General features: G+C 45.9%; 1 protein-coding gene across 8 annotated transcripts in view; it reads left to right on the forward strand.

The window, feature by feature from the left end:
* Positions 1 to 23,958, forward strand: part of MLLT10 (MLLT10 histone lysine methyltransferase DOT1L cofactor) — a 238,186-nt gene that overhangs the window by 143,483 nt on the left and 70,745 nt on the right. For all 8 annotated transcript variants that reach the window (XR_013216782.1, XR_013216783.1, XM_077268350.1 and 5 more), the window contains one exon: positions 13,101 to 13,196. Coding sequence is in view for 6 of the 8 variants with exons in the window: in XM_077268350.1 (XP_077124465.1) it covers positions 13,101 to 13,196 (96 nt within the window). In the remaining 2 variants the exon portion in view is untranslated. The remainder of the gene's footprint in view (positions 1 to 13,100; positions 13,197 to 23,958) is intronic.

Below are 23,958 nucleotides of genomic sequence, written 5' to 3' on the forward strand. Positions count from 1 at the left end.
AGCCAATCACTGAGCATAACGGATTTTCCTTTGTAGATGGCTCGAGCTACTGAACTCATTGCTTGGCAGCAGTGTTGTCACATGATATATTGGTTCTGCAAAGAAACAGAGGTCAGAGCAGCAGCATAGAGTTGGCGCTGGACCCGGGAAAGGTAAGTTGAGGTTGAACTTGATGGACTGTTATGATCACTACCCACCCCCTGACGTCACTATTTTATAGTTATGTAGTTAAGAACTGCCAAACTCCGTGGCCTTGTGTGGTTCATGAATTATACACCCTGTAAAAAAAAAAATGCTACTTATTTTTGCCTTTTAACTTTTTTGCACATTTTTGGAGCAGTCACTCCAGGTGAAGACTGGAGAACATTTACACAAAAACTTTGTATAAATGTTGAGTCTTTTTAAAAAGTTTCAATTGATGACCCAGTTGCAAAGATCTGTAAAGCAAAAACCCCATGCCCATAATGATGCACATGTGGGGAAAAAAAGGCAAATGCATATAAGGCTATATATACACAATTCGTGTTTCCCTTTTTAATGTTTTTTTCCTTTTTTATGCAACATAAAATCTGCTTTTTACAGTACGACCAAAAGCAGTGAGATCTCATGCACACGTTTTTTTTTTTTTTTATTGACCGAAATGGAAAACGTATGCATTTTTTAAAATCTGCAGCGCATCCATTCTTTCAGTGTTTTTGTGCGTGTTTCTCACTTGTAGAAAGCAATGAAAAAAAAAAAAAAACTTAAACAATTTTGGTGAATAAAACTAACATTTATTAATCCTTCTGTAGAACGCACATGTAATCCACATAAAAAACTCTGCAGGAAAAATGCTGCGTTTACACTTTTCAGTGGGCGTGTTTGGAGAGAGAGCAGATTTTGGCTGGTGAAAAAAATGCTACATGTGAACATATCCTAAAATAAGCTGTAAAAAAGGCACAAAGTATAAGAAGAATTTAGAATAAATAAAAAAAAAAGGCCAAAAACAAAACAAAGAAAAATCACCCATACATTTTTGATTAATCAGACTTTTTAACATTGTAATGAGTGGGAGAATTATTATTATTTTTTTCTTTTGCGTGCAAGAAAATCACCGATGGTTAAAAGAAAAACATTTCTACATATCTGATCCAGCGCACGGATGAAAATAAAAAGGACGTTGGATGTCACTCATCAGTGTGGGGGTCCGGCTGTCGACTCCACTTTTGGGCAGACATACGGCAGTTTGGAGAGCCTTGGACCTCATTCATTGCCTTTGTGCGGTATTAAAATTCCCTACAAATTCCTATGTCTGGGACTAAGCGGTAAGCCATGTAAAATAGCCAATTGGCAAGTGTGCCGAGAGTCGGACCCCCACTGATCAACTATTGATGCCGCTATTTTTTTTCCCACCAAGACTGACAAAAGTTTATTACGGTATGTAGTCACAAAAACGTCATCCTCCTCCCGATAATAAGCCAAGCGCACATTCATAAATAAGGTACCGATGCGTGCTCCGAGAGAGTCTGGCATATCTGTGGGGTGTCCACAGGACCCGATTCATTATTTCAAGGGCCGATGAGGATATCGGACCCACGTCTTGTCTACAATTAGAGTGCTGCTGAAATGAAGAGGTTAGGAATACGTCTTGGCGATGCTGGCGGAGTCCAAGCTGGCGCTGCCCGTCGGATAGGTCGGTAAACGCACTAAAGGGATTCACACGGAGAGATTTTGATAATCTGTAAGTCCAATTTATCTAAAACCTATTACCTCTGCCTCCTCCCCCCTCCTCCTTATGCCGAAATCCTGAGCCGTTCTCATTAATTATATTGTTTAGCAATAAATCTAACTTACCGTAGCAAGGTGGCGCGCATGGCAGAGCCGTTTCTTGAGCTTAGATCGATTCCTTGTTGGCATGTGTTTGCAGTGGTCCTGGCAGCCAGCCCCCTCGATGGTGGCAGCATGCCACGCGATTCACACGGAGTTTTAATCTTTTAATAAAAATATAAAGAGCATGACTAAATACTAATTTGCCTCCCTGCTGACTTGCAAGTCGTCTACCACTTTGATTTAGTTAGCTCAGTGGAGGAGCTTTATCCGAATGTAGCCGCGCTCGCTCTCAGCTGTGAGGCTCAGTGCGAAATGTACAGTAAAATACATTTCATTTATAGCACAAAATAGGGGGCAACTTAAAATGTCACCATTTAGCTTCTTAATACGTGTCTTACAGGATGCACGCCGCAGACCACAGGGCTCTTGAAAAAGCGGCAGGCACACGCTATATTATTGCCTGCAGAAGAGCCATTAATGGCCCTAAAAGCTTGTATTTTTAAACCTGGGATATTCAATGAAGGTATTATTTCTGAACAATATTTTTTTTTTCTTTTTATCACTATCAATTTGAGTGGAAAAAAAAAAAGTTTGATTCTGGAAGTTTCATTATATGCATCAGATTTTTCTGGTGCCTTTTTAAAGGAAATTCTTCACTTTGGGCCGTCGATTGAAAGTGGAAATCATGTACCCGTATTGGCAACCATCTGATGGTGACCATGTATAATAAGGGAATATCAAAGCACTCAGTGACGCCGAGCCACTTGGACATGTAGTTCAGCAGGAGATGGATAACCATAAACTACTTAATTATTTATTATCCCCATATCAAAATATTTCTGCATTATTCCTTCATATGTCGGATGTGATTCATTCACATAAAAAATCTTAACCCTTTATTAGTGTTCTTTACTTCATTGGTAAATCACTGCCGTGGTCGGCCGCTGCCGCCACCGGTCTCCGGCTGAGGTCGGTCGCTGCTGCCACCAGTCTCTGGCTGAGGTCGGCCGCTGCCGCCACCAGTCTCCGGCTGAGGTGTGCCCCTGCTGCCACCAGTCTCCGGCTGAGGTGTGCCCCTGCCGCCACCAGTCTCCGGCTGAGGTGTGCCCCTGCCGCCACCAGTCTCCGGCTGAGGTTGGCCGCTGCCGCCACCAGTCTCTGGCTGAGGTTGGCCGCTGCCGCCACCAGTCTCTGGCTGAGGTTGGCCGCTGCCGCCACCAGTCTCTGGCTGAGGTTGGCCGCTGCCGCCACCAGTCTCTGGCTGAGGTTGGCCGCTGCCGCCACCAGTCTCCGGCTGAGGTGTGCCGCTGCCGCCACCAGTCTCCGGCTGAGGTGTGCCGCTGCCGCCACCAGTCTCCGGCTGAGGTCGGCCGCTGCCGCCACCAGTCTCCGGCTGAGGTCGGCCGCTGCCGCCACCAGTCTCCGGCTGAGGTCGGCCGCTGCCGCCACCAGTCTCCGGCTGAGGTCGGCCGCTGCCGCCACCAGTCTCCGGCTGAGGTCGGCCGCTGCCGCCACCAGTCTCCGGCTGAGGTCGGCCGCTGCCGCCACCAGTCTCCGGCTGAGGTCGGCCGCTGCCGCCACCAGTCTCCGGCTGAGGTGTGCCCCTGCCGCCACCAGTCTCCGGCTGAGGTGTGCCCCTGCCGCCACCAGTCTCCGGCTGAGGTGTGCCGCTGCCGCCACCAGTCTCCGGCTGAGGTGTGCCGCTGCCGCCACCAGTCTCCGGCTGAGGTCGGCCGCTGCCGCCACCAGTCTCCGGCTGAGGTCGGCCGCTGCCGCCACCAGTCTCCGGCTGAGGTCGGCCGCTGCCGCCACCAGTCTCCGGCTGAGGTCGGCCGCTGCCGCCACCAGTCTCCGGCTGAGGTCGGCCGCTGCCGCCACCAGTCTCCGGCTGAGGTCGGCCGCTGCCGCCACCAGTCTCCGGCTGAGGTCGGCCGCTGCCGCCACCAGTCTCCGGCTGAGGTCGGCCCAGTCATCATACCTGGCATTCCAAAATCATTAGACCCCCTTTCCAAATTCTGTTTATTGCCAACATCTGAAAGTTTGTACTGTTGCTAATAAACCCATCAAACAAGACATGACGTTTTTCTTTCCTTATGTTGTAATTTTTTAACCATATTTATCAACATTTCTTTTTTTCTCCTTTCTTTGGAGACTGAATATCCCCATAGGTCCCTCACTCCACATGTGCACATACATCAGCCGTTATCGTCCATCTGTAGTCTCATCTCCTCCTGTGTCGCATGTAAATATTTTATCCATTAGTCAAAAAGGTGCAGGACATTTGGTTAACAAACATGTATTTTGCTACCTGCCGCGGCGGCTTATTTGGGTAGAAGTCACTGGCGTCAACATTGAGTAAAATCAGTTTGGGTCAAATGCAAAAATCCGTGAATCCATTGTATGCCGGGATGAGCAGGTGCACTGGTACGGGTAATGCTGCAGAAACCATACTGACATCAGACAGGTGGCTGTCCATGTCCTCCCATGCACATGATATAGCTGTCACTGTGGAAAACTGCAAATGTCAGGAGAATTACCTGAATCTTGGAGGATTCTCTAGTTACAGCATGAATACCGCAATGTGCCGGCAGTTAGAGTCCCCAGGTATATGCCAGATGGGGAGAGTAGTTCTATAGAGGAATCGGCAAATCGACAATTGTGGCTTCTGTTAGTTTGTGTAAGATGATCCCGAGGTCTGTGTGAGCGGGGGTACCTCGAGATAAAATGCTGTTTTATCTTTCTTTTTTTGTGTGAAATTATTATTATTTATTTATTTATTTATTTTTTTTGTGGTTGATACAGATTTGCCAAAGAATCACCTGAAACAAGCTGGGTTTTTTACCCTACTGATCAGCTTTTCTGTTGAGATGTCAAAAGACAGAAAGATGAGAAACTTTTTAAAGGGCTTATCCAGGACTAAACAGTTTTTGGCTCATTGTCAAAAAAAAAATTAACGGGCTGGTAGTTACTTACTAGTTCTATCCGCCTCAGAGAATATATATATATATATACACACTCATATATATACACTCACCGGCCACTTTATTAGGTACACCATGCTAGTAACGGGTTGGACCCCCTTTTGCCTTCAGAACTGCCTCAATTCTTCGTGGCATAGATTCAACAAGGTGCTGGAAGCATTCCTCAGAGATTTTGGTCCATATTGACATGATGGCATCACACAGTTGCCGCAGATTTGTCGGCTGCACATCCCAAAGATGCTCCATACAAGGCAGGATGGATCCATGCTTTCATGTTGTTTACGCCAAATTCTGACCCTACCATCCGAATGTCGCAGCAGAAATCGAGACTCATCAGACCAAGCAACGTTTTTCCAATCTTCTACTGTCCAATTTCGATGAGCTTGTACAAATTGTAGCCTCAGTTTCCTGTTCTTAGCTGAAAGGAGTGGTACCCGGTGTGGTCTTCTGCTGCTGTAGCCCATCTGCCTCAAAGTTCGACGCACTGTGCGTTCAGAGATGCTCTTAGGCCTACCTTGGTTGTAACGGGTGGCGATTTGAGTCACTGTTGCCTTTCTATCAGCTCGAACCAGTCTGCCCATTCTCCTCTGACCTCTGGCATCAACAAGGCATTTCCGCCCACAGAACTGCCGCTCACTGGATTTTTTTCTTTTTCGGACCATTCTCTGTAAACCCTAGAGATGGTTGTGCATGAAAATCCCAGTAGATCAGCAGTTTCTGAAATACTCAGACCAGCCCTTCTGGCACCAACAACCATGCCACGTTCAAAGGCACTCAAATCACCTTTCTTCCCCATACTGATGCTCGGTTTGAACTGCAGGAGATTGTCTTGACCATGTCTACATGCCTAAATGCACTGAGTTGCCGCCATGTGATTGGCTGATTAGAAATTAACAAACCTATTCAATCCAGGCTCTTGAGGTGACACTTCCAAAATACATGCAAATACCAAAAAAGAGAAAAACTGGCGGAAGCAGAGTCACAGTATTAAAATCTGACAAATTTTATTTGGTTTAGATCACAACAACACTAAATATAAATATAAAATAAGTAAGTAATGAGATACCGTCCTCTGGGGAATACATATACAATCTAAGACCACATGTGCATAATCATGTTCAGCAACCTCATATAATTTGTTCACCTAAGCACTTATTATGAGCAATATACAAAAGTTCCTTTTAATAGGTAGACCCAAGTTTTAGTTATATGTCATTCAATAGTTGGGACACCAACCCATACCACAGTATATCTGGATCATATACCAAGAAAAGTATATACATAGAATAAAGTGCCAAGTGTCCATATAAATCTCTTAATCTTTATGCCAATGGTTAGTTATAGTACTATTGCGTATAGAGGGCTGGTGATCACACCATGCCTCACATTAAATTCACAGTATCAGCATAAGAATAGGGTGCTATACATGACCTGCACGTGCTGTCCAAAAGGCCCCAACGCGCGTTTCGCGTCTTGCTTCGCGTCACATTCCCCCGGAAGAAGCAAGACGCGAAACGCGCGTTGGGGCCTTTTGGACAGCACGTGCAGGTCATGTATAGCACCCTATTCTTATGCTGATGCTGTGAATTTAATGTGAGGCATGGTGTGATCACCAGCCCTCTATACGCAATAGTACTATAACTAACCATTGGCATAAAGATTAAGAGATTTATATGGACACTTGGCACTTTATTCTATGTATATACTTTTCTTGGTATATGATCCAGATATACTGTGGTATGGGTTGGTGTCCCAACTATTGAATGACATATAACTAAAACTTGGGTCTACCTATTAAAAGGAACTTTTGTATATTGCTCATAATAAGTGCTTAGGTGAACAAATTATATGAGGTTGCTGAACATGATTATGCACATGTGGTCTTAGATTGTATATGTATTCCCCAGAGGACGGTATCTCATTACTTACTTATTTTATATTTATATTTAGTGTTGTTGTGATCTAAACCAAATAAAATTTGTCAGATTTTAATACTGTGACTCTGCTTCCGCCAGTTTTTCTCTTTTTTGATTAGAAATTAAGTGTTAACAAGAAGTTGGACAGGTGTACCTAATAAAGTGGCCAGTGAGTGTGTGTGCATATATATATATATATATATATATATATATATATATATATATATATATATATATATATATATATATATATATATATATATATATATATATATATATATATATTATTAGTTATAGTTTCAAATTTTGCTGTGGATTACCCCTGCATTAACATCCCCAAATCCATCTAGTTTACAAAAAAAGACATTCTGCAGTGATGAAGTGAAGAGATGATTGCTGCGGCTTTCCTTGTAGATTCAAGTCCAGCTGAATGTTCCTCAAAGAACATAGTTAAGAATATTTTGTAATGTCATTTTTTTCTTCTGTGATTCTTTCTATTATGCAGCAATGGCTTCGTTAACACCTGCACTAATAATTCAGCTTCTTTAAAGGAACAGAAAACAAAAATAATGGCCTTGGTGGAACCACGCATGATGCCAACAGCACCTCTGTTCTCCATGAGAGCCACTACCAGATTTCCCGGTCTTATTTCCTTAAGAACAAAAAGATGAACGGTCTGAGATTGGACTTGCCGGATCCTTCACTCCTCCGACATCATCTGTTGGAGGCCTCCATAGATGTCACTGTTGGCTGATATTGTCAGATTCCTCTAACGTCTGGATTTCTTATTGACTTATCGAGGGTCGATACTTTCCTCTTAATATTTTATTTTTTGGCTTTCTCTCAGTAATCATTAACCAAGACACTGGTTTGTATAGGCGTTGCATGGCTGCCTGCCTGGGAGGGTTGAAGAGTCAGTTCTGCACTTAAGACCATGAGGGCACAAGATCAGGTTTAGCTCTTTGTTTTCGATGTTATTGAGCTTTAGAAATGTGGCAGCTTAAAACTGATATATTGCGCAGATGGCAATCCATTATTTCTTGCCCTTCTTCCTGCAACTTCATTCACGTGGAACCTCAGGAAAATACAAACTGCTTCCATTGTGCGTGTCGCTCCCAGAGGTACCCGGGGAAGATCATGTAGCTGCGCTTATCTGAAAAGGCCTGGCCATGTAAGGAGGGGAAAAAGCCTCCAGGCTGTTGCTTTAAAAATGGGTTTGCTCCGATTACCATTGAGGAAGAAATGCTTTTCCTCCAAATCTCCTCAAGTGGATTATGAGGAAGCCATACTAAAGCGTGCTGTAAAGCAAGACGATGCTATTGTGCGGCGGCCGGGGCTTCTGCTTCTTGTCACAGCAGTGACGTTGTCGGCCCCAGAGCAATCACTTGTGTCTATCACAAAGCCAGGGGGCTGATGACTACCTGAGACCTTTAACATTTCGGCTGTATCTGTTGGAGTAAGGCCATATTACCAGGAAAGAAGAAGGAAAACTTTGCAAATGGCCATAAGGATCCTGCTAATCAGTTTTCCGATAATCGGTTCCCCCCCATGTAGCATGTTCCCTATGGTCTGTAAGCCAAACATCTGTATTGGGTATGCATGGCTCTCAAGATCTCCAACCTGCGCAGTCTTAACCTGTCCTTGGCTTTCAATGGGGAAATCATTGCATCAAAGTCACAGGACCCATCTCCTCCCAATAGGTATAAATACTGACTGCAATAATGTTCCTCAGTGGGATCGATCTCCAGACTTGAAAATGTTCCCTCAGCCCTAAAGGAGATTCTAGACACGAGATGACCATTAGCCAGCCCAGCTTTAAACTAGCACCCGAAAAGTGCAATAAATTCACCATTCAATCCTAATTATGGGATGGATTGTTTGGCTTCCTAATGAAAATCCAAGCAAACCTCCTTCCCCTTATGAGTGATGTGGACATTGCTCGAGCTTTCCACAAGGAAAACGTTTTTATTTTTAGCAAACGATAGGAAAAATCTACCTTCAAGATTACATCAACCTTCTTTTTTTTTCAGCCCGACCCCTCTAGTTTATGTCCTTGATTTAGGGCACATGCACTTGTCTATATTTTTATTCGCTTTTTACATTTTCATAATTTTACCAAAAACTAGAAAATTTCATAGTATATAAAGAAAAATGTAGAGAAACCTTTAGATTTTCTATGGCTCCTCAGATGGATCCTGTCGTAACGTTTGGGACCAATATACAGCTATTCGCCCTTGCACCAGGGCTTCAGCTGAAGTCTACCCTGCGACTGACTTCGTGGTCGCCCATACTGAGCACTGTTTATTGTCAAACGTCAACGACGGATTTGTCCTCATCGGAACTGGACTATGGAACAATGGAGACTAAGTTTTTCCTTTTTCACCATGTGGACAGCCGGGTGTATGTGCGTCATTTACTGTGGAAGAGATGGCACTAGGTTGCTCTTTGGGAAGAAGACAAACCTACTGTAACGATGTGAAGACTGGTATTAATGTGAAGATTCAAGGGAATCTGTCAACAGGCTTTTTGCTGCGTAATCTGGAAGTAGCATAATGTAGCGGCTGAGAGCCTGATTCCAGCGATGTCACTTACTAGACTGTGGTGTTTTAAAAAAAAAAATCAGTGTTTTATGAGCAGGAGATTATCACTACAGGACTAGGTGTCTCGTGCCTCCCGGTCCAACCACACATCTGATTGGCAGATTTTCATCAGTGTTCAGTGCACATAGGAAGCTACCAATCAGTGGTGAGGGCGGGGTTATACAATGCTCAGCATTCCGAGCTCTGCTAGATCTGCAGCAGAGAAAACAAAGATTGTATCAAAATGAGTCAGCAGCTAAGTAAGTGACTCATCACTGGAAGCGGACTCAACAATTGCAGCAGACTATATAGCAAAAACCTGGTCACAGATTCCCCTTCAAGAGGCTTGCACAGGGTGCACTGATTGGCAAAATGATCGTTCCTGATCATTGCCCAGCAATCAGACAAGAAGCGATCACACAATCTATACACAATAATCACTATGAGAGAATTAAGAAACAAAAAAAACCAAAAAACAGGTGTCAGATGTTTCTGCATTGTCAATCGGCGTTTTACGGGAAGTTTATCCACCCATGTAAATTGACCCTTATTTTGTGCCTCCTTCTACATCCTGTGGTTTAATTATTAATTTTAAGGCTTTGCAGACTTTCCTCTCGGATTGTCCGAGTGGCGGAGATCTCGTGAAGCACATGTATTTTTCCAAAACATAGCAGTGAGGAAAGAATGACGGAGTAAGTTTTCTGACCCTGAATCCCCTTTCGCTTTCAAGCAATGGTTGATCTCTCCGTGTACAGCTCCCTCCAGGCTTCCTGCCAAGTGCTGTTTTTCGGCCAGGCCGCATGTTTTTGAAAGATTTTCTGCTAAACATTAACTTGTTGAGTTTACATTAGAAAAACCCCTTATTAATTCTTTGTGAGCGTTACTGTCCCTGAAGAAAATAATTACCGTTGTGAATTATTTACGCGGCGTTTACACTCGGCGCCGATTTTTTTTCTTAGGACTTTTAATTACCGTATATACATTTGGTGCTAGAGAGGAGCCGCGTGCGCACTTAAATAAGCGATGGTTATAACAGACGTTTAATAGTCTCATGAAATGTCTCCAGAGATCCCAAAGCCAAAAGGTCAGTTAACTATCAAAATTGCCCCTGATATTTAATAGGGCCGATTGTTTTTTTTTTTTTTTTTTTGTCAAAGCTGGAATAGTCCATCTGTCAACACTGGGCTTTCTGTATGTGTTTTTTTTTTTTTTTTTTCCTTCTTTTGTTCTAATAAATATATCGTTCATAATTTCGTGGATTTTTAATCTTTTTATATTTTCTCCAGATTTTTTTTTTTCTTTACATAGTTTATTAAAATTGTAAAGATTTAGCAAAAAAAAAAAAATCTATCAAAATTTGTATCATGATCATATGGTTGGTAAAGGAAGCATAAATTGTGAAATTTTGGCAATTAGAAGAATATCAACATGGAGGTTAAAACCGTGTAAAAATTAACTCAATATGTTTCCTTAAGGCCTCAGTCCCATATGTTCTTCTCGGACGAGTGCTATCTTGCGAAAGTATTCGGCTCCCTGGAACTTTTCAACCTTTTCAACCGCAAAAATGTAAAATAACCAATAAATTTCGTTCAACTTCACAATTCAGTTCCACTTGTTGTTGATTCTTCATCAAAAATTTACATTTGGTATCTTTATGTTTGAAGCATATGTGGGAAAAGGTTGAAAAGTTCCAGGGAACCGAATACTTTCGCAAGGCATTGTATGATAGTCTATGGGCCTCTTCTCATGTCTGATTTCCCCCCCCCCCCCCCCCAGACTGCGTTTGCCAAGCAAAATCGCAGAGTCATGTCGATCAGAGTGTCTGATCAAAATCGGAAATGCAAGTTTGTGTCCTTGAAAAAATTGGTCATCACTTGGATGCCATCCGAGTGCAGTTTGATTTTTCACAGACTGTTCGATGTAGATGGGAGAAGGTGGAGAAACTTTTTTTTTTTCTTTCTCAGATTTGAAAAAAAACAAAAACTGATGACTTTAGGAACAAACTCGGATGAAAATCACTGTTGGAACTTGGTATGCAACAGTTTTTGTTAGAAAAATTCCTTACTTGAAAAAAAAAAAAAACTTAAGCCCCCAACCCCCCATCCATAGGGTCGACAATTCAGTGATCCCCGAGATGGAGGCTCTCCAGCGCATTCTTTAGAATCCTTCATTGTTAGAGTTCTTGCCCAGATGTAGAATCTTGAATTTCTCCCTGTTAAATACCATTGTATTAAGGTACCGTCACACTCAGCAACTTTGCAAAGAGAACGACAACGATCCGTGACGTTGCAGCATCCTGGATAGCGATCTCGTTGTGTTTGACACGCAGCAGCGATCTGGATCCCGCTGTGCCATCGCTGGTCGGAGCTAGAAGTCCAGAACTTTATTTGGTCGCCAGGTCGGCGTGTATCGTCGTGTTTGACATCAAAAGCAACGACGCCAGCAATGTTTGACATGGAGCTAACAACCAGCGAGAACGAGAAGTGAGTCGCCATTACGTCACTGGATCGCTCCTGCATCGTTCTGGAGCTGCTGTGTTTGACGTCTCTACAGCGACCTAAACAGTGACGCTCCAGCGATCTAGTTTAGGTCGGCTCGTTGTCTATATCGCTGCAGCGTCGCTGAGTGTGACGGTACCTTTAGTCGCTGCCCATTGTTCAAGGTTATCTAGATCCTTCTGAATCCTTTCTCCGTCTTCTCTAGTGTTAGCCATCCCTCCTAGCTTTAAATTGTCTGAAAATTTGCTTAGTTTACCTTCAGTTGTCTTATCTATATCACTTATAAAAATGTTGAACAAAACCAGGGCCGGAACAGAGCCTTGTGGTACCCCGCTTGAAACTCCCTTCTTGATTGTATTGGGAGTGTGTATGGCTGGCCTCCGCTCTGTTCATTGTCCGTGGGACTGTCGGATACAATCGCATACAAGATTTCTCTCGCGTATCACCCCTACTCTGGAACCCTCTACCACAACACATCAGACTCTCGCCCACCATCGAAACCTTCAAAAAGAATCTGAAGACCCACCTCTTCCGACAAGCCTACAACCTACAGTAACCACCGATCGACCAAACCGCTGCATGACCAGCTCTACCCTCACCTACTGTATTCTCACCCATCCCTTGTAGATTGTGAGCCTTCGCGGGCAGGGTCCTATCTCCTACTGTACCAGTTATGACTTGTATTGTTCAAGATTATTGTTCTTGTTATTATGTATACCCCTCCTCACTTGTAAAGCGCCATGGAATAAATGGCGCTATAACAATAAATAATAATAATAAATAATAATAATAATACAGCCAAGTACAACACTCGGCTGTTTGTAGGATTCCCATAGACAATGGAGCGGAGGCTGAGCTGTGCACACATTGCTGCATTTTAAATGGGGCTGCGGATCCCATTTCTTTAGGTTCCGAATCCTCGATGATTAGCAAGTTTGATCCGATCGACGACTGATCTGCTGCAAAATTCTTGTGTGTCCAGTGTTGTACAAAACCGTCTTTTTAAGATGTCACATCTGTAGATTCCTGCAGTATAGTCCATTTTCTGTGACGGCAGATCCACATTACATGGGGTAACCGTTTGTGTGGTTTAGGATTTCATGTGCTACACTGAACGTGCTGGAGACTGGTCGACTCCCGGCAGAGCGATCATTAGCAATCTGTTTCATCCTTTATTTAGATTTTTATTTTTTTTTTCTTTTTAACACAATAAGTCTAATAATGGCCATTGTGACTTTTTTACAATTATGAAATATTGAAAAAAAAATTCCACCCACCGCTGAATGAATACTGACAAATTTCCCTTATTCGTTTCAGAAACATAAAGAGAAGGAAAAGCACAGACAGAAATCCAGAAGGCAAATGGAGCCTTTGGCATCATTAGTTCCCTCTCTGACTGTGACTACTGAAAAGGTGAGGCTAGCCACTCGACAGGACACTAATGAGCCTAAGTTACTTTGTAGCTGTGACATTTAAGCTTGGACTGACTATGTACATGACATGGCAGCAGTATACTGGGATTATGTTGACTTTTTATTTTAACTTTTAATATTTTTTTTTTCGGTTTTGTGACATTTTATGTGTGCGTTTTTTTGGGAGTCTGAAATCTGTAATGTGATTCTGATTTCTTTAAGATTAAATACAGAGCAATTTAGATAAATTGTTTACCTTTCTTAAGACATACATTATTATTATTATTTATTAATATAGCACCATTGATTCCATGGTGCTGTACATGAGAAGGGGTTACATACAAATTACGGATGTCACTTACAGTAAGCAAACTAACGATGACAGACTGATACAGAGGGGCGAGGACCCTGCGCTTGTGGGCTTACATTCTACAGGATGGTGGGGATGGAGACAACAGGTTGAGGGTTGCAGGAGCTCCGGTGTTGGTGAGGTGGTATCTCCAGTAGTGGCGAGGAGGCAGCGAGGTCAGTGCAGGCTGTAGGCTTTCCTGAGGAGGTGGGTTTTCAGGTTCTGTCTGAAGGATCCGAATGTGGTTGATAGTCAGACGTGTTGGGGCAAAGAATTCCAGAGGATGGGGGATATTCGGGAGAAGTCTTGAGGCGGTTGGATGAGGAGCGAATAAATGTGGAGGAGAGAAGGAGGTCTTGGGAGGACTGGAGATTACTTGAGGGAAGATATCGGGAGATTAGTTCAGAGATATATGGAGGAGACAGGTTATGGATGGCTTTGTAGGTCAGTATTAGTAATTTGAACTGGATACGCTGAGGGAATGGGAACCAGTGAAGAGAGTTGCAAAGGGGGGAAGCGGAGGAGTAGCGAGGAGAGAGATGAATTAGTCGGGCAGCAGAGTTAAGGATGGACTGGAGAGGTGCAAGGGTGTTAGCAGGGAGGCCACAGAAAAGGATGTTGCAGTAGTCAAGGCGGGAGATGATGAGGGCATGCACAAGCATTTTAGTAGATTGATGCTTGAGGAAAGGACGGATTCTGGAGATATTTTTGAGCTGGAGGCGACAGGAGGTGGAAAGAGCTTGGATGTGCGGTTTGAAGGACAAGGCAGAGTCAAGGGTTACTCCGAGGCAGCAGACTTCCGGTACTGGGGAAAACGTGATGTCATTAATTGCGATAGATAGGTCAGGTATGGAAGATCTATGAGATGGAGGAAAGATGATGAGTTCAGATTTGTCCACATTGAGTTTGAGGAAGCGAGAGGAGAAGGAGGAGGATATCGCTGGTAGACACTCCAGGATTCTGGACAGCAGAGCAGGTGACGTCTGGGCCAGAAAGGTAGATCTGAGTGTCATCAGCATATATGGCCTGAGTTAGTTAAATAGTGCTTTCCGATTCCCTTCCACTCCCATGCCACCTCTTCTACTCTGGCATGGTTGGCACTTGACATTAGGAGCCAGTCGCCGTGCCCTCTCATTTTCTCCTTTCTTTCTCTGCATGCATAATTGGCGTTTGACCACTGCAGCCAATCGGTGGCCACGGTGATTGGCTCCAAGTGTCAAGTGCAACCACGTCAGAAGAGGAGAAGGGACCACCAGGGACCCAGTCAGTGGGACAGGATCAGCAGAGGGATCGGAAGATGACTATATACAATTTCTCGTTTTCTTACCAGTGTGGTAAGAAAATTGTAAAGAAATTGTATATAGTCTTCTTCCGATCCCATTGGCTGCGTTCCCTGATTGGGTGGATCCCCTGGGCCATATGAAAAGTTAAGAGGGGCAGAAAACCCCCCGCAATTCTAGTTGCATCTCCCTTAAGAACTGGGTTTCTATCCAGTGTCTTGCTTAGTAACCTTACGATTTATATAATGTTCAATGGAGCATCTGCATGTGTGATCCATAATTCATGTGTTGGGATGGGAGATGTTATTTGTGCCTTACTCATAGTATATAGGCTACAGGCCTCGTGTACAACCATATTGTATTATGGCTGAAAATCACTAAACATAGACACGGCACAGATTGTTTAGTCTGTACATCAGTATTGTGTCAGCATTATGTACAGATTTTTTTCTTGACACTTGTTTTATATTTCTGCCATAGTGCAGCTATAAATGCAGAGAGAAAATATATAAAAAAATATGCATAGAAAATCTGTGTTGTGCACTGTCTTGCAACCAAACTGATAAAATATCGTCTGTCTATCGTCTGTCTATCGTCTGTCTATCGCCTGTCTATCGCCTGTCTATCGCCTGTCTATCGCCTGTCTATCGCCTGTCTATCGTCTGTCTATCGCCTGTCTATCGCCTGTCTATCGTCTGTCTATCGTCTGTCTATCGTCTGTCTATCGTCTGTCTATCGTCTGTCTATCGTCTGTCTATCGTCTGTCTATCGTCTGTCTATCGTCTGTCTATCGTCTGTCTATCGTCTGTCTATCGTCTGTCTATCGTCTGTCTATCGTCTGTCTATCGTCTGTCTATCGTCTGTCTATCGTCTGTCTATCGTCTGTCTATCGTCTGTCTATCGTCTGTCTATCGTCTATTTTCTATTATATTTTATAGTGTGTATATATGTATGTCAGTGACACACTTCAGATTCTATATCCTATCGTACTCCAGGCATTCATAGAGCTCTTCTCACTAGAGCTCCAGCTGCACAAGCCCGGTGGCTGTGTGAAGTAGCCCACCACATTGCATGGCATGCCATTCTTGCTTTGGCATATGTTTTGAGAGTAACTTTGCAGAAAGAACACCAGATGGATATATGTGCTACTTAACAGAACTAAAATAAGGTCTAAACATTGATATTAGTAAATTTAAAGAGTACCTATTCCTTCATATAAAACTTGTCGAAAACCATGGTCTTGTTTCCCCACGATAAATTAAAATTGCATATAGCATATAGCAGTCTAATATGTTCAGGAACTGTGCTGAATCTCCTGTTCTGGAACCTGCAATTCAGTCTTTGAGTCGGTCATTCCTTTCATGAGCATTCTGCAAGCACTATAGGTGCTGGAGATTTCTTAAGTCACTTTTGAGGATTAATTGCACCTGTTCTTGCACAATGACTTGCCTGCGGTGACCTGAAAGCTAGCCTTACTTTTATTACACTTTATAGAGTTATAGTACAGCATGAGCTGAGACAAGACCCCTTCCCCACTTCTTGTAGCCGAAAGACACACCCCCATTTCCTGTAGAAACGGCCAAACCCAACTTTCTGTAGACACAAATCACCTCAACACAAGACATGCCCCCACTTCTTGTAGAGACACAAAAGACCCGCCATTTCCTGTAGACAAATCTCCCGCTTCACTTAGAGAGACAAGACCCATCCCCTCTTCCTGTAGAGACAAGACCCATCCCTGCTTTTTGTAGACAAGACCCTTCCCCCACTTCATGGAGAAACAAATCACCTCAACACAAGACACCCCCCCCCTACTTCCTGAACCCCCACTTAATGCTTTCTGTAGACAAAACCCTTCCCCACATCATGTAGAGAAACAAGACCCTTGCCCAGACCCTTCCCCACGTACTGTAGAGACTAGACCCTTCCCCACGTTCTGTAGAGAAACAAGGCCCTTCCCCACGTCCTGTAGAGAAACCAGGCCCTTCCTCACGTCCTGTAGAGAAACCAGGCCCTTCCCCACGTCCTGTAGATAAACCAGGCCCTTCCCCACGACCTGTAGAGAAACCAGGCCCTTCCCCACGTCCTGTAGAGAAACCAGGCCCTTCCCCACGTCCTGTAGAGAAACCAGGCCCTTCCCCACGTCCTGTAGAGAAACCAGGCCCTTCCCCACGTCCTGTAGAGAAACCAGGCCCTTCCCCACGTCCTGTAGAGAAACCAGGCCCTTCCCCACGTCCTGTAGAGAAACCAGACCCTTCCCCACGTCCTGTAGAGAAACCAGGCCCTTCCCCACGTCCTGTGGAGAAACCAGGCCCTTCCCCACGTCCTGTGGAGAAACCAGGCCCTTCCCCACGTCCTGTAGAGAAACCAGGCCCTTCCCCACGTCCTGTGGAGAAACCAGGCCCTTCCCCACGTCCTGTAGAGAAACCAGGCCCTTCCCCACGTCCTGTAGAGAAACCAGGCCCTTCCCCACGTCCTGTAGAGAAACCAGGCCCTTCTCCACGTCCTGTAGAGAAACCAGGCCCTTCCCCACGTCCTGTAGAGAAACCAGGCCCTTCCCCACGTCCTGTAGAGAAACCAGGCCCTTCCCCACGTCCTGTAGAGAAACCAGGCCCTTCCCCACGTCCTGTAGAGAAACCAGGCCCTTCCCCACGTCCTGTAGAGAAACCAGGCCCTTCCCCACGTCCTGTAGAGAAACCAGGCCCTTCCCCACGTCCTGTAGAGAAACCAGGCCCTTCCCCACGTCCTGTAGAGAAACCAGGCCCTTCCCCACGTCCTGTAGAGAAACCAGGCCCTTCCCCACGTCCTGTAGAGAAACCAGGCCCTTCCCCACGTCCTGTAGAGAAACCAGGCCCTTCCCCACGTCCTGTAGAGAAACCAGGCCCTTCCCCACGTCCTGTAGAGAAACCAGGCCCTTCCCCACGTCCTGTAGAGAAACCAGGCCCTTCCCCACGTCCTGTAGAGAAACCAGGCCCTTCCCCACGTCCTGTAGAGAAACCAGGCCCTTCCCCACGTCCTGTAGAGAAACCAGGCCCTTCCCCACGTCCTGTAGAGAAACCAGGCCCTTCCCCACGTCCTGTAGAGAAACCAGGCCCTTCCCCACGTCCTGTAGAGAAACCAGGCCCTTCCCCACGTCCTGTAGAGAAACCAGGCCCTTCCCCACGTCCTGTAGAGAAACCAGGCCCTTCCCCACGTCCTGTAGAGAAACCAGGCCCTTCCCCACGTCCTGTAGAGAAACCAGGCCCTTCCCCACGTCCTGTAGAGAAACCAGGCCCTTCCCCACGTCCTGTAGAGAAACCAGGCCCTTCCCCACGTCCTGTAGAGAAACCAGGCCCTTCCCCACGTCCTGTAGAGAAACCAGGCCCTTCCCCACGTCCTGTAGAGAAACCAGGCCCTTCCCCACGTCCTGTAGAGAAACCAGGCCCTTCCCCACGTCCTGTAGAGAAACCAGGCCCTTCCCCACGTCCTGTAGAGAAACCAGGCCCTTCCCCACGTCCTGTAGAGAAACCAGGCCCTTCCCCACGTCCTGTAGAGACTAGAGCCTTCCCCACGTCCTGTAGAGACTAGAGCCTTCCCCACGTCCTGTAGAGACTAGACATGCCCCTGCTTCCTGTAATATGTGATGACTTCTTTGGTGCTAAAGACTGATTACACTTTACAACTAGATGGGCATTTCCATCTACATGGTGCTTGAACAGCGCTGCCAGCTTTACAGCAGCACTTACTTTTCACACACGGGACCGGGGGGTGCACTTACTTTTCACACACGGGACCGGGGGGTGCACTTACTTTTCACACACGGGACCGGGGGGTGCACTTACTTTTCACACACGGGACCGGGGGGTGCACTTACTTTTCACACACGGGACCGGGGGGTGCACTTACTTTTCACACACGGGACCGGGGGGTGCACTTACTTTTCACACACGGGACCGGGGGGTGCACTTACTTTTCACACACGGGACCGGGGGGTGCACTTACTTTTCACACACGGGACCGGGGGGTGCACTTACTTTTCACACACGGGACCGGGGGGTGCACTTAGGCTAGGTTCACATTGCGTTAGTGGGTGATCGCTAACGGACAGCGTTGCACGGCGAAAATGTCGCAATTAACGCCGTGCAATGGGTCCGTTAGCGCACCCATTGACAGCAATGTAAATTTCGCCTGCAGCGCATCACTAGCGCGTGCCTTTTTCGGCTCGCGCTAGTGATGTGCCGTTCTTCTGTGACGCGCCTCGGACGCTGCAAGCAGCGTCCGCGGCGCGCCCGAGGTCCGTTCCCCGCTCTCGCAGATCGGAGATCTGTGAGAGCGGGGACGTTAACGCGACCCCTGAACGCGGCCCCTAAATAAACATTGCGTTAGCGCAATCCGCTAGCGCTAGCGCTAAACGGATTGCCCTAACGCAATGTGAACCTAGCCTTACTTTTCACACACGGGACCGGGGGGGGCACTTACTTTTCACACACGGGGCCGGGGGGGCACTTACTTTGCACACACGGGACCGGAGGGTGTCATAGTCACTTTATTCTGATGTTTGACTTTGATAAATGATCATGTCCTAAAATGGACATCGTACATTTGCATAGCTGCCATCTTTGGAAGGTCAAGTTGGGGGTCATGGAAAGGTCGCCATTAATTCCTATGGGAATTTTTTTTTAAAAAATGCGATTTTTTTTAAAAAAAAAACTACAAAACGGATCGACTCCAAAAATAAATAGCACACCTGTCCCCACCGAGGGCTTTGAAACGCCACCTGAACGGGGTCTCTGCGCCGAGCGGTTCGGGCCGCATTAATTGTGGAAAACGCGGAGAAGAAGAAGAATAAAATATAAGAAATCGGATTACAATATGTTGCTTGAACCTAGAGGGTTCAAGCACCATAATAAGCAGTGAATGGCGAGTTATACAAAAGGGAGACAACAAATGGCCGGGGCTTTGAGGAGATTTTTCGGGAGTAGGGCAATCTAAGCAATTTTACAGCAATACCATAGAGCCTTCGTCTAAATTGCAGAGATGACTCTGCCCCTTACCTTCTTAAGTCTTATTTGAAATTTCCAAAACAATCCTGCATTGATGTTTACATCTGTTGTTACACGGATGACTCCATCTAACTAGCGCACAACCCATAAATAGGTATATCCTGCTGCAAAGATCTCCGCTCTGTTTACCTGTCCTGATTCTGATATGTTCCTTCGGACGTTTAACAGGCCCTGCATATATTGGCAGCTGCTTTCCAATTCAGACAGGCGCTAGAGATGTTTCGCCCGCTCTGCTTTGACCTTGCTTATTCATATTAATGGCAGGTTCAAAGGGGAGGATGGTGAAAGCGTGCTGCATGTGTCCGTCACATCTGCATGTGTATTGTGCAGTGGTGGGGTGCAGGACCATATATGAAGCCAGAGACCTTGTGTTTTCCATGGGTGGTGTTTTTATATTTTGCAGGAAAGTTTCAATCCCAGTCTTATGGTTAATTGAGAGAGGCGAGTCACATTCTCTCAGTGTAAGATCAGTGTAGCATTTTAAGTCTTTGTGGCTTTTCCTCAATTTAGCTTTTACCCTGTTAAATGACAGTTTTTCAAACAAATAAGCAAATCCTTCTGCGCCCAAATTTTATTAGCTTTGTACCTAGTCACAAATAAAACATACTGTAACATTGTTACAATCAGGTACATATTTACATTTCATTGTAGTATATAGCAGAATTTCAAATGTAGTGATATCTGCTTTTATCTCTGTAATTTTGTGTGAGACTTCTTTCACACTTCAGTTGTTTGGCGTCAGTCTGCTCCGACATAGTGACGGATCCGTCACAATTGTTGAGAAAACGGTTCTAACGGACCCTTTTTTTTGACGGATCAGTTACTTGGGGGTTGTCTGGGAAAAGTATCTACTTTTTGGAGCATGCGCAATTGAAAAAGTGGATTGGGGCGACGGATCCGCCGAAATGACGGTTGCGACGGATCCGTCGCCCATAGGCGGCCATTCTATGGAATGGCGGACGCGAAGGATCCGTCGCAAACCGCCATTTCGGCGCAGACAAAAAATGTTATAATGTCCGTCAATGACTAGACAACGTCCGCCAAATTTCGACAGATCCGTCGCATGGCGGATGGAACGGACGACCATCCGCCACAATCCGTCGCTAATGCATGTCTATGGGAAAATAGCAATCCGCCCAAAAAAAAATGTCGGATCCGCTATTTGAGGAAAATGGCGGTTTCAGACTGACACCAAAAGACTGAAGTGTGAAAGAGGCCTTACACAACAACTGTTTTCTGGAGTAAAGCAATTAAAATCCCAGCATTTGTACAGCTACTTTTTGGTTCTGTCCTTAGGTGTAGTGGCTTGTCTTATTGTCATTTTCTCCCTGTCGCTCGCTCGCCTTTCCCCTGTCGCTCGCTCGCCTTTCCCCTGTCGCTCGCTCGCCTTTCCCCTGTCGCTCGCTCGCCTTTCCCCTGTCGCTCGCTCGCCTTGCCCCTGTCGCTCGCTCGCCTTGCCCCTGTCGCTCGCTCGCCTTGCCCCTGTCGCTCGCTCGCCTTGCCCCTGTCGCTCGCTCGCCTTGCCCCTGTCGCTCGCTCGCCTTGCCCCTGTCGCTCGCTCGCCTTGCCCCTCTCGCTCGCTCGCCTTGCCCCTCTCGCTCGCTCGCCTTGCCCCTCTCGCTCGCTCGCCTTGCCCCTCTCGCTCACTCACACTCTGTCTCCCTTTGTTGACAAAGGTAACCTTTGAAATGTCTTATATTTATCCACATTTATAGGTAATACTTTAAATGTATACAATAAGCTATGGTTAAGCATTCTGGTGCCCTCCAGATGGGAAACTATAACTCCCAGCATGCTGTAGGTCTGCCAGTTATAGCTTCACAATATCTGGAGTCCTGTAGTTTACTGGTCCGTGCACTAATCGCAGGTCCAAGAGTGTTAATTTCTGTGGCGGAGCAGTATCAGACATGCTGCTTGGTTGCTGCTTATCTCTGAACATGTGTACCTCAGCTTTGTACCTTATAGTTTGGTTTGTCTTGACAGTAATCTCTCAACCAGGAGGCTCAGGATGATCTATACTGCAGGTCACCCTGAAATAGAGGACGATTGTCTAGCATAGTTCTTTAAATATTCTAATGCCAAATTGGTTTAGGGTTTTGAAATAGCTTTTTGGACTTCACATTTCCACATTCTGCTTCTGATATGAAAAAAATGGCTTCTTAATTTTCCCTAATCTTGGTTTAGCAATACTCTGGGTGGCCAGTTATGTTAAGTGATTTCCAAAGAAAAAAAATTGATGGTTTTCAGTGTATTCCAATCCGCACACCTGTGTTTGAAGGAATAGGATCTCAGGAACATCTGCAGTCACAAAGGGGTATATGAACATAAGGAACTGAAAAATAAAACCACCAGCTAGAGAGAGCCCAGCCATGCTAGGAATGTCTCCTGAATGGGGCTAAACAAAAAAATCAGTGGTCAGAAGTCTTCATTGTTTAGTAGCAGAGGTCACTAGTGATTGAGGAAGAGAAGAATGGTCTGGAATGTGTATGGTGTATCCACGTGCCTTCCTCTTGTGTATGCGTGTCTCCGTACCTTCCTCTTGTGTATGTGTGTGTCCGTGCCTTCCTCTTGTGTATGTGTGTCTCCGTGCCTTCCTCTTGTGTATGTGTGTCTCCGTGCCTTCCTCTTGTGTATGTGTGTCTCCGTGCCTTCCTCTTGTGTATGTGTGTCTCCGTGCCTTCCTCTTGTGTATGTGTGTCTCCGTGCCTTCCTCTTTTGTATGCGTGTCTCCGTGCCTTCCTCTTGTGTATGCGTGTCTCTGTGCCTTCCTCTTGTGTATGCGTGTCTCCGTGCCTTCCTCTTGTGTATGCGTGTCTCCGTGCTTTCCTGTTGTGTATGCATGTCTCCGTGCCTTCCTATTGTGTATGTGTGTCTCTGTGCCTTCCTCTTGTGTGTGTGCATGTCTCCGTGCCTTCCCCGTACCTTCCTCTTGCCTATGTGTCTCTGTTTTGCTCTTGCTTATGTGTGTCTCCGTGCCTTCCTCTTGCGTGTGCGTGTCTCCGTGCCTTCCTCTTGCGTGTGCGTGTGTCCGTGCCTTCCTCTTGCGTGTGTGTCTCTCCGTACCTCCCTCTTGCGTATGTGTGTCTCCGTGTTTTTCTTTTGCGTATGTGTGTCTCCGTGCCTTCCTCTGGTGTATGTGTCTCAATGTTTTGCTCTTGCTTATGTGTGTCTCGGTGCCTTCCTCTTGCGTGTGTGTATCTCCGTGCCTTCCTCTTGCCTATTCATGTCTCTGTACCTTCCTCTTGCGTGTACGTATCTCCGTGCCTTCCTCTTGCGTGTGCGTATCTCCCTGCCTTCCTCTTGCGTATCTGTCTCCGTGCCTTCCTCTTGCCTATTCATGTCTCCGTGCCTTCCTCTTGCGTGTGCGTATCTCCGTGCCTTCCTTTTGCGTGTGCGTATCTCTGTGCCTTCCTCTTGCGTATGTGTCTCCGTGCCTTCCTCTTGTGTATGTGTGTCTCCGTGCCTTCCTCTTGTGTATGTGTGTCTCCGTGCCTTCCTCTTGTGTATGTGTGTCTCCGTGCCTTCCTCTTGCGTATGTGTATCTCCGTACTTTCCTCTTGCGTATGTGTGTCTCCGTGCCTTCCTCTTGCGTATGTGTATCTCCGTACTTTCCTCTTGCGTATGTGTATCTCCGTGCCTTCCTCTTGCATATGTGTCTCTGTGCCTTCCTCTTGCGTATGTGTCTCTGTGCCTTCCTCTTGCGTATGTGTCTCCGTGCCTTCCTCTTGCGTATGTGTCTCCGTGCCTTCCTCTTGCGTATGTGTATCTCCGTGCCTTCCTCTTGCGTATGTGTGTCTCCGTGCCTTCCTCTTGCGTATGTGTCTCCGTACCTTCCTCTTGCGTATGTGTCTCCGTGCCTTCCTCTTGCGTATGTGTCTCCGTGCCTTCCTCTTGCTTATGTGTCTCCGTGCCTTCCTCTTGCGTATGTGTATCTCCGTGCCTTCCTCTTGCGTATGTGTATCTCCGTACTTTCCTCTTGCGTATGTCTAACTCTGTGCCTTCCTCTTGCGTATGTGTGTCTCCGTGCCTTCCTCTTGCGTATGTGTCTCCGTACCTTCCTCTTGCGTATGTGTGTCTCCGTGCCTTCCTCTT

The sequence above is a fragment of the Ranitomeya variabilis genome, chromosome 6 (genome assembly GCF_051348905.1).
Source record: "Ranitomeya variabilis isolate aRanVar5 chromosome 6, aRanVar5.hap1, whole genome shotgun sequence".
Taxonomy (NCBI): Eukaryota; Metazoa; Chordata; class Amphibia; order Anura; family Dendrobatidae; genus Ranitomeya; species Ranitomeya variabilis.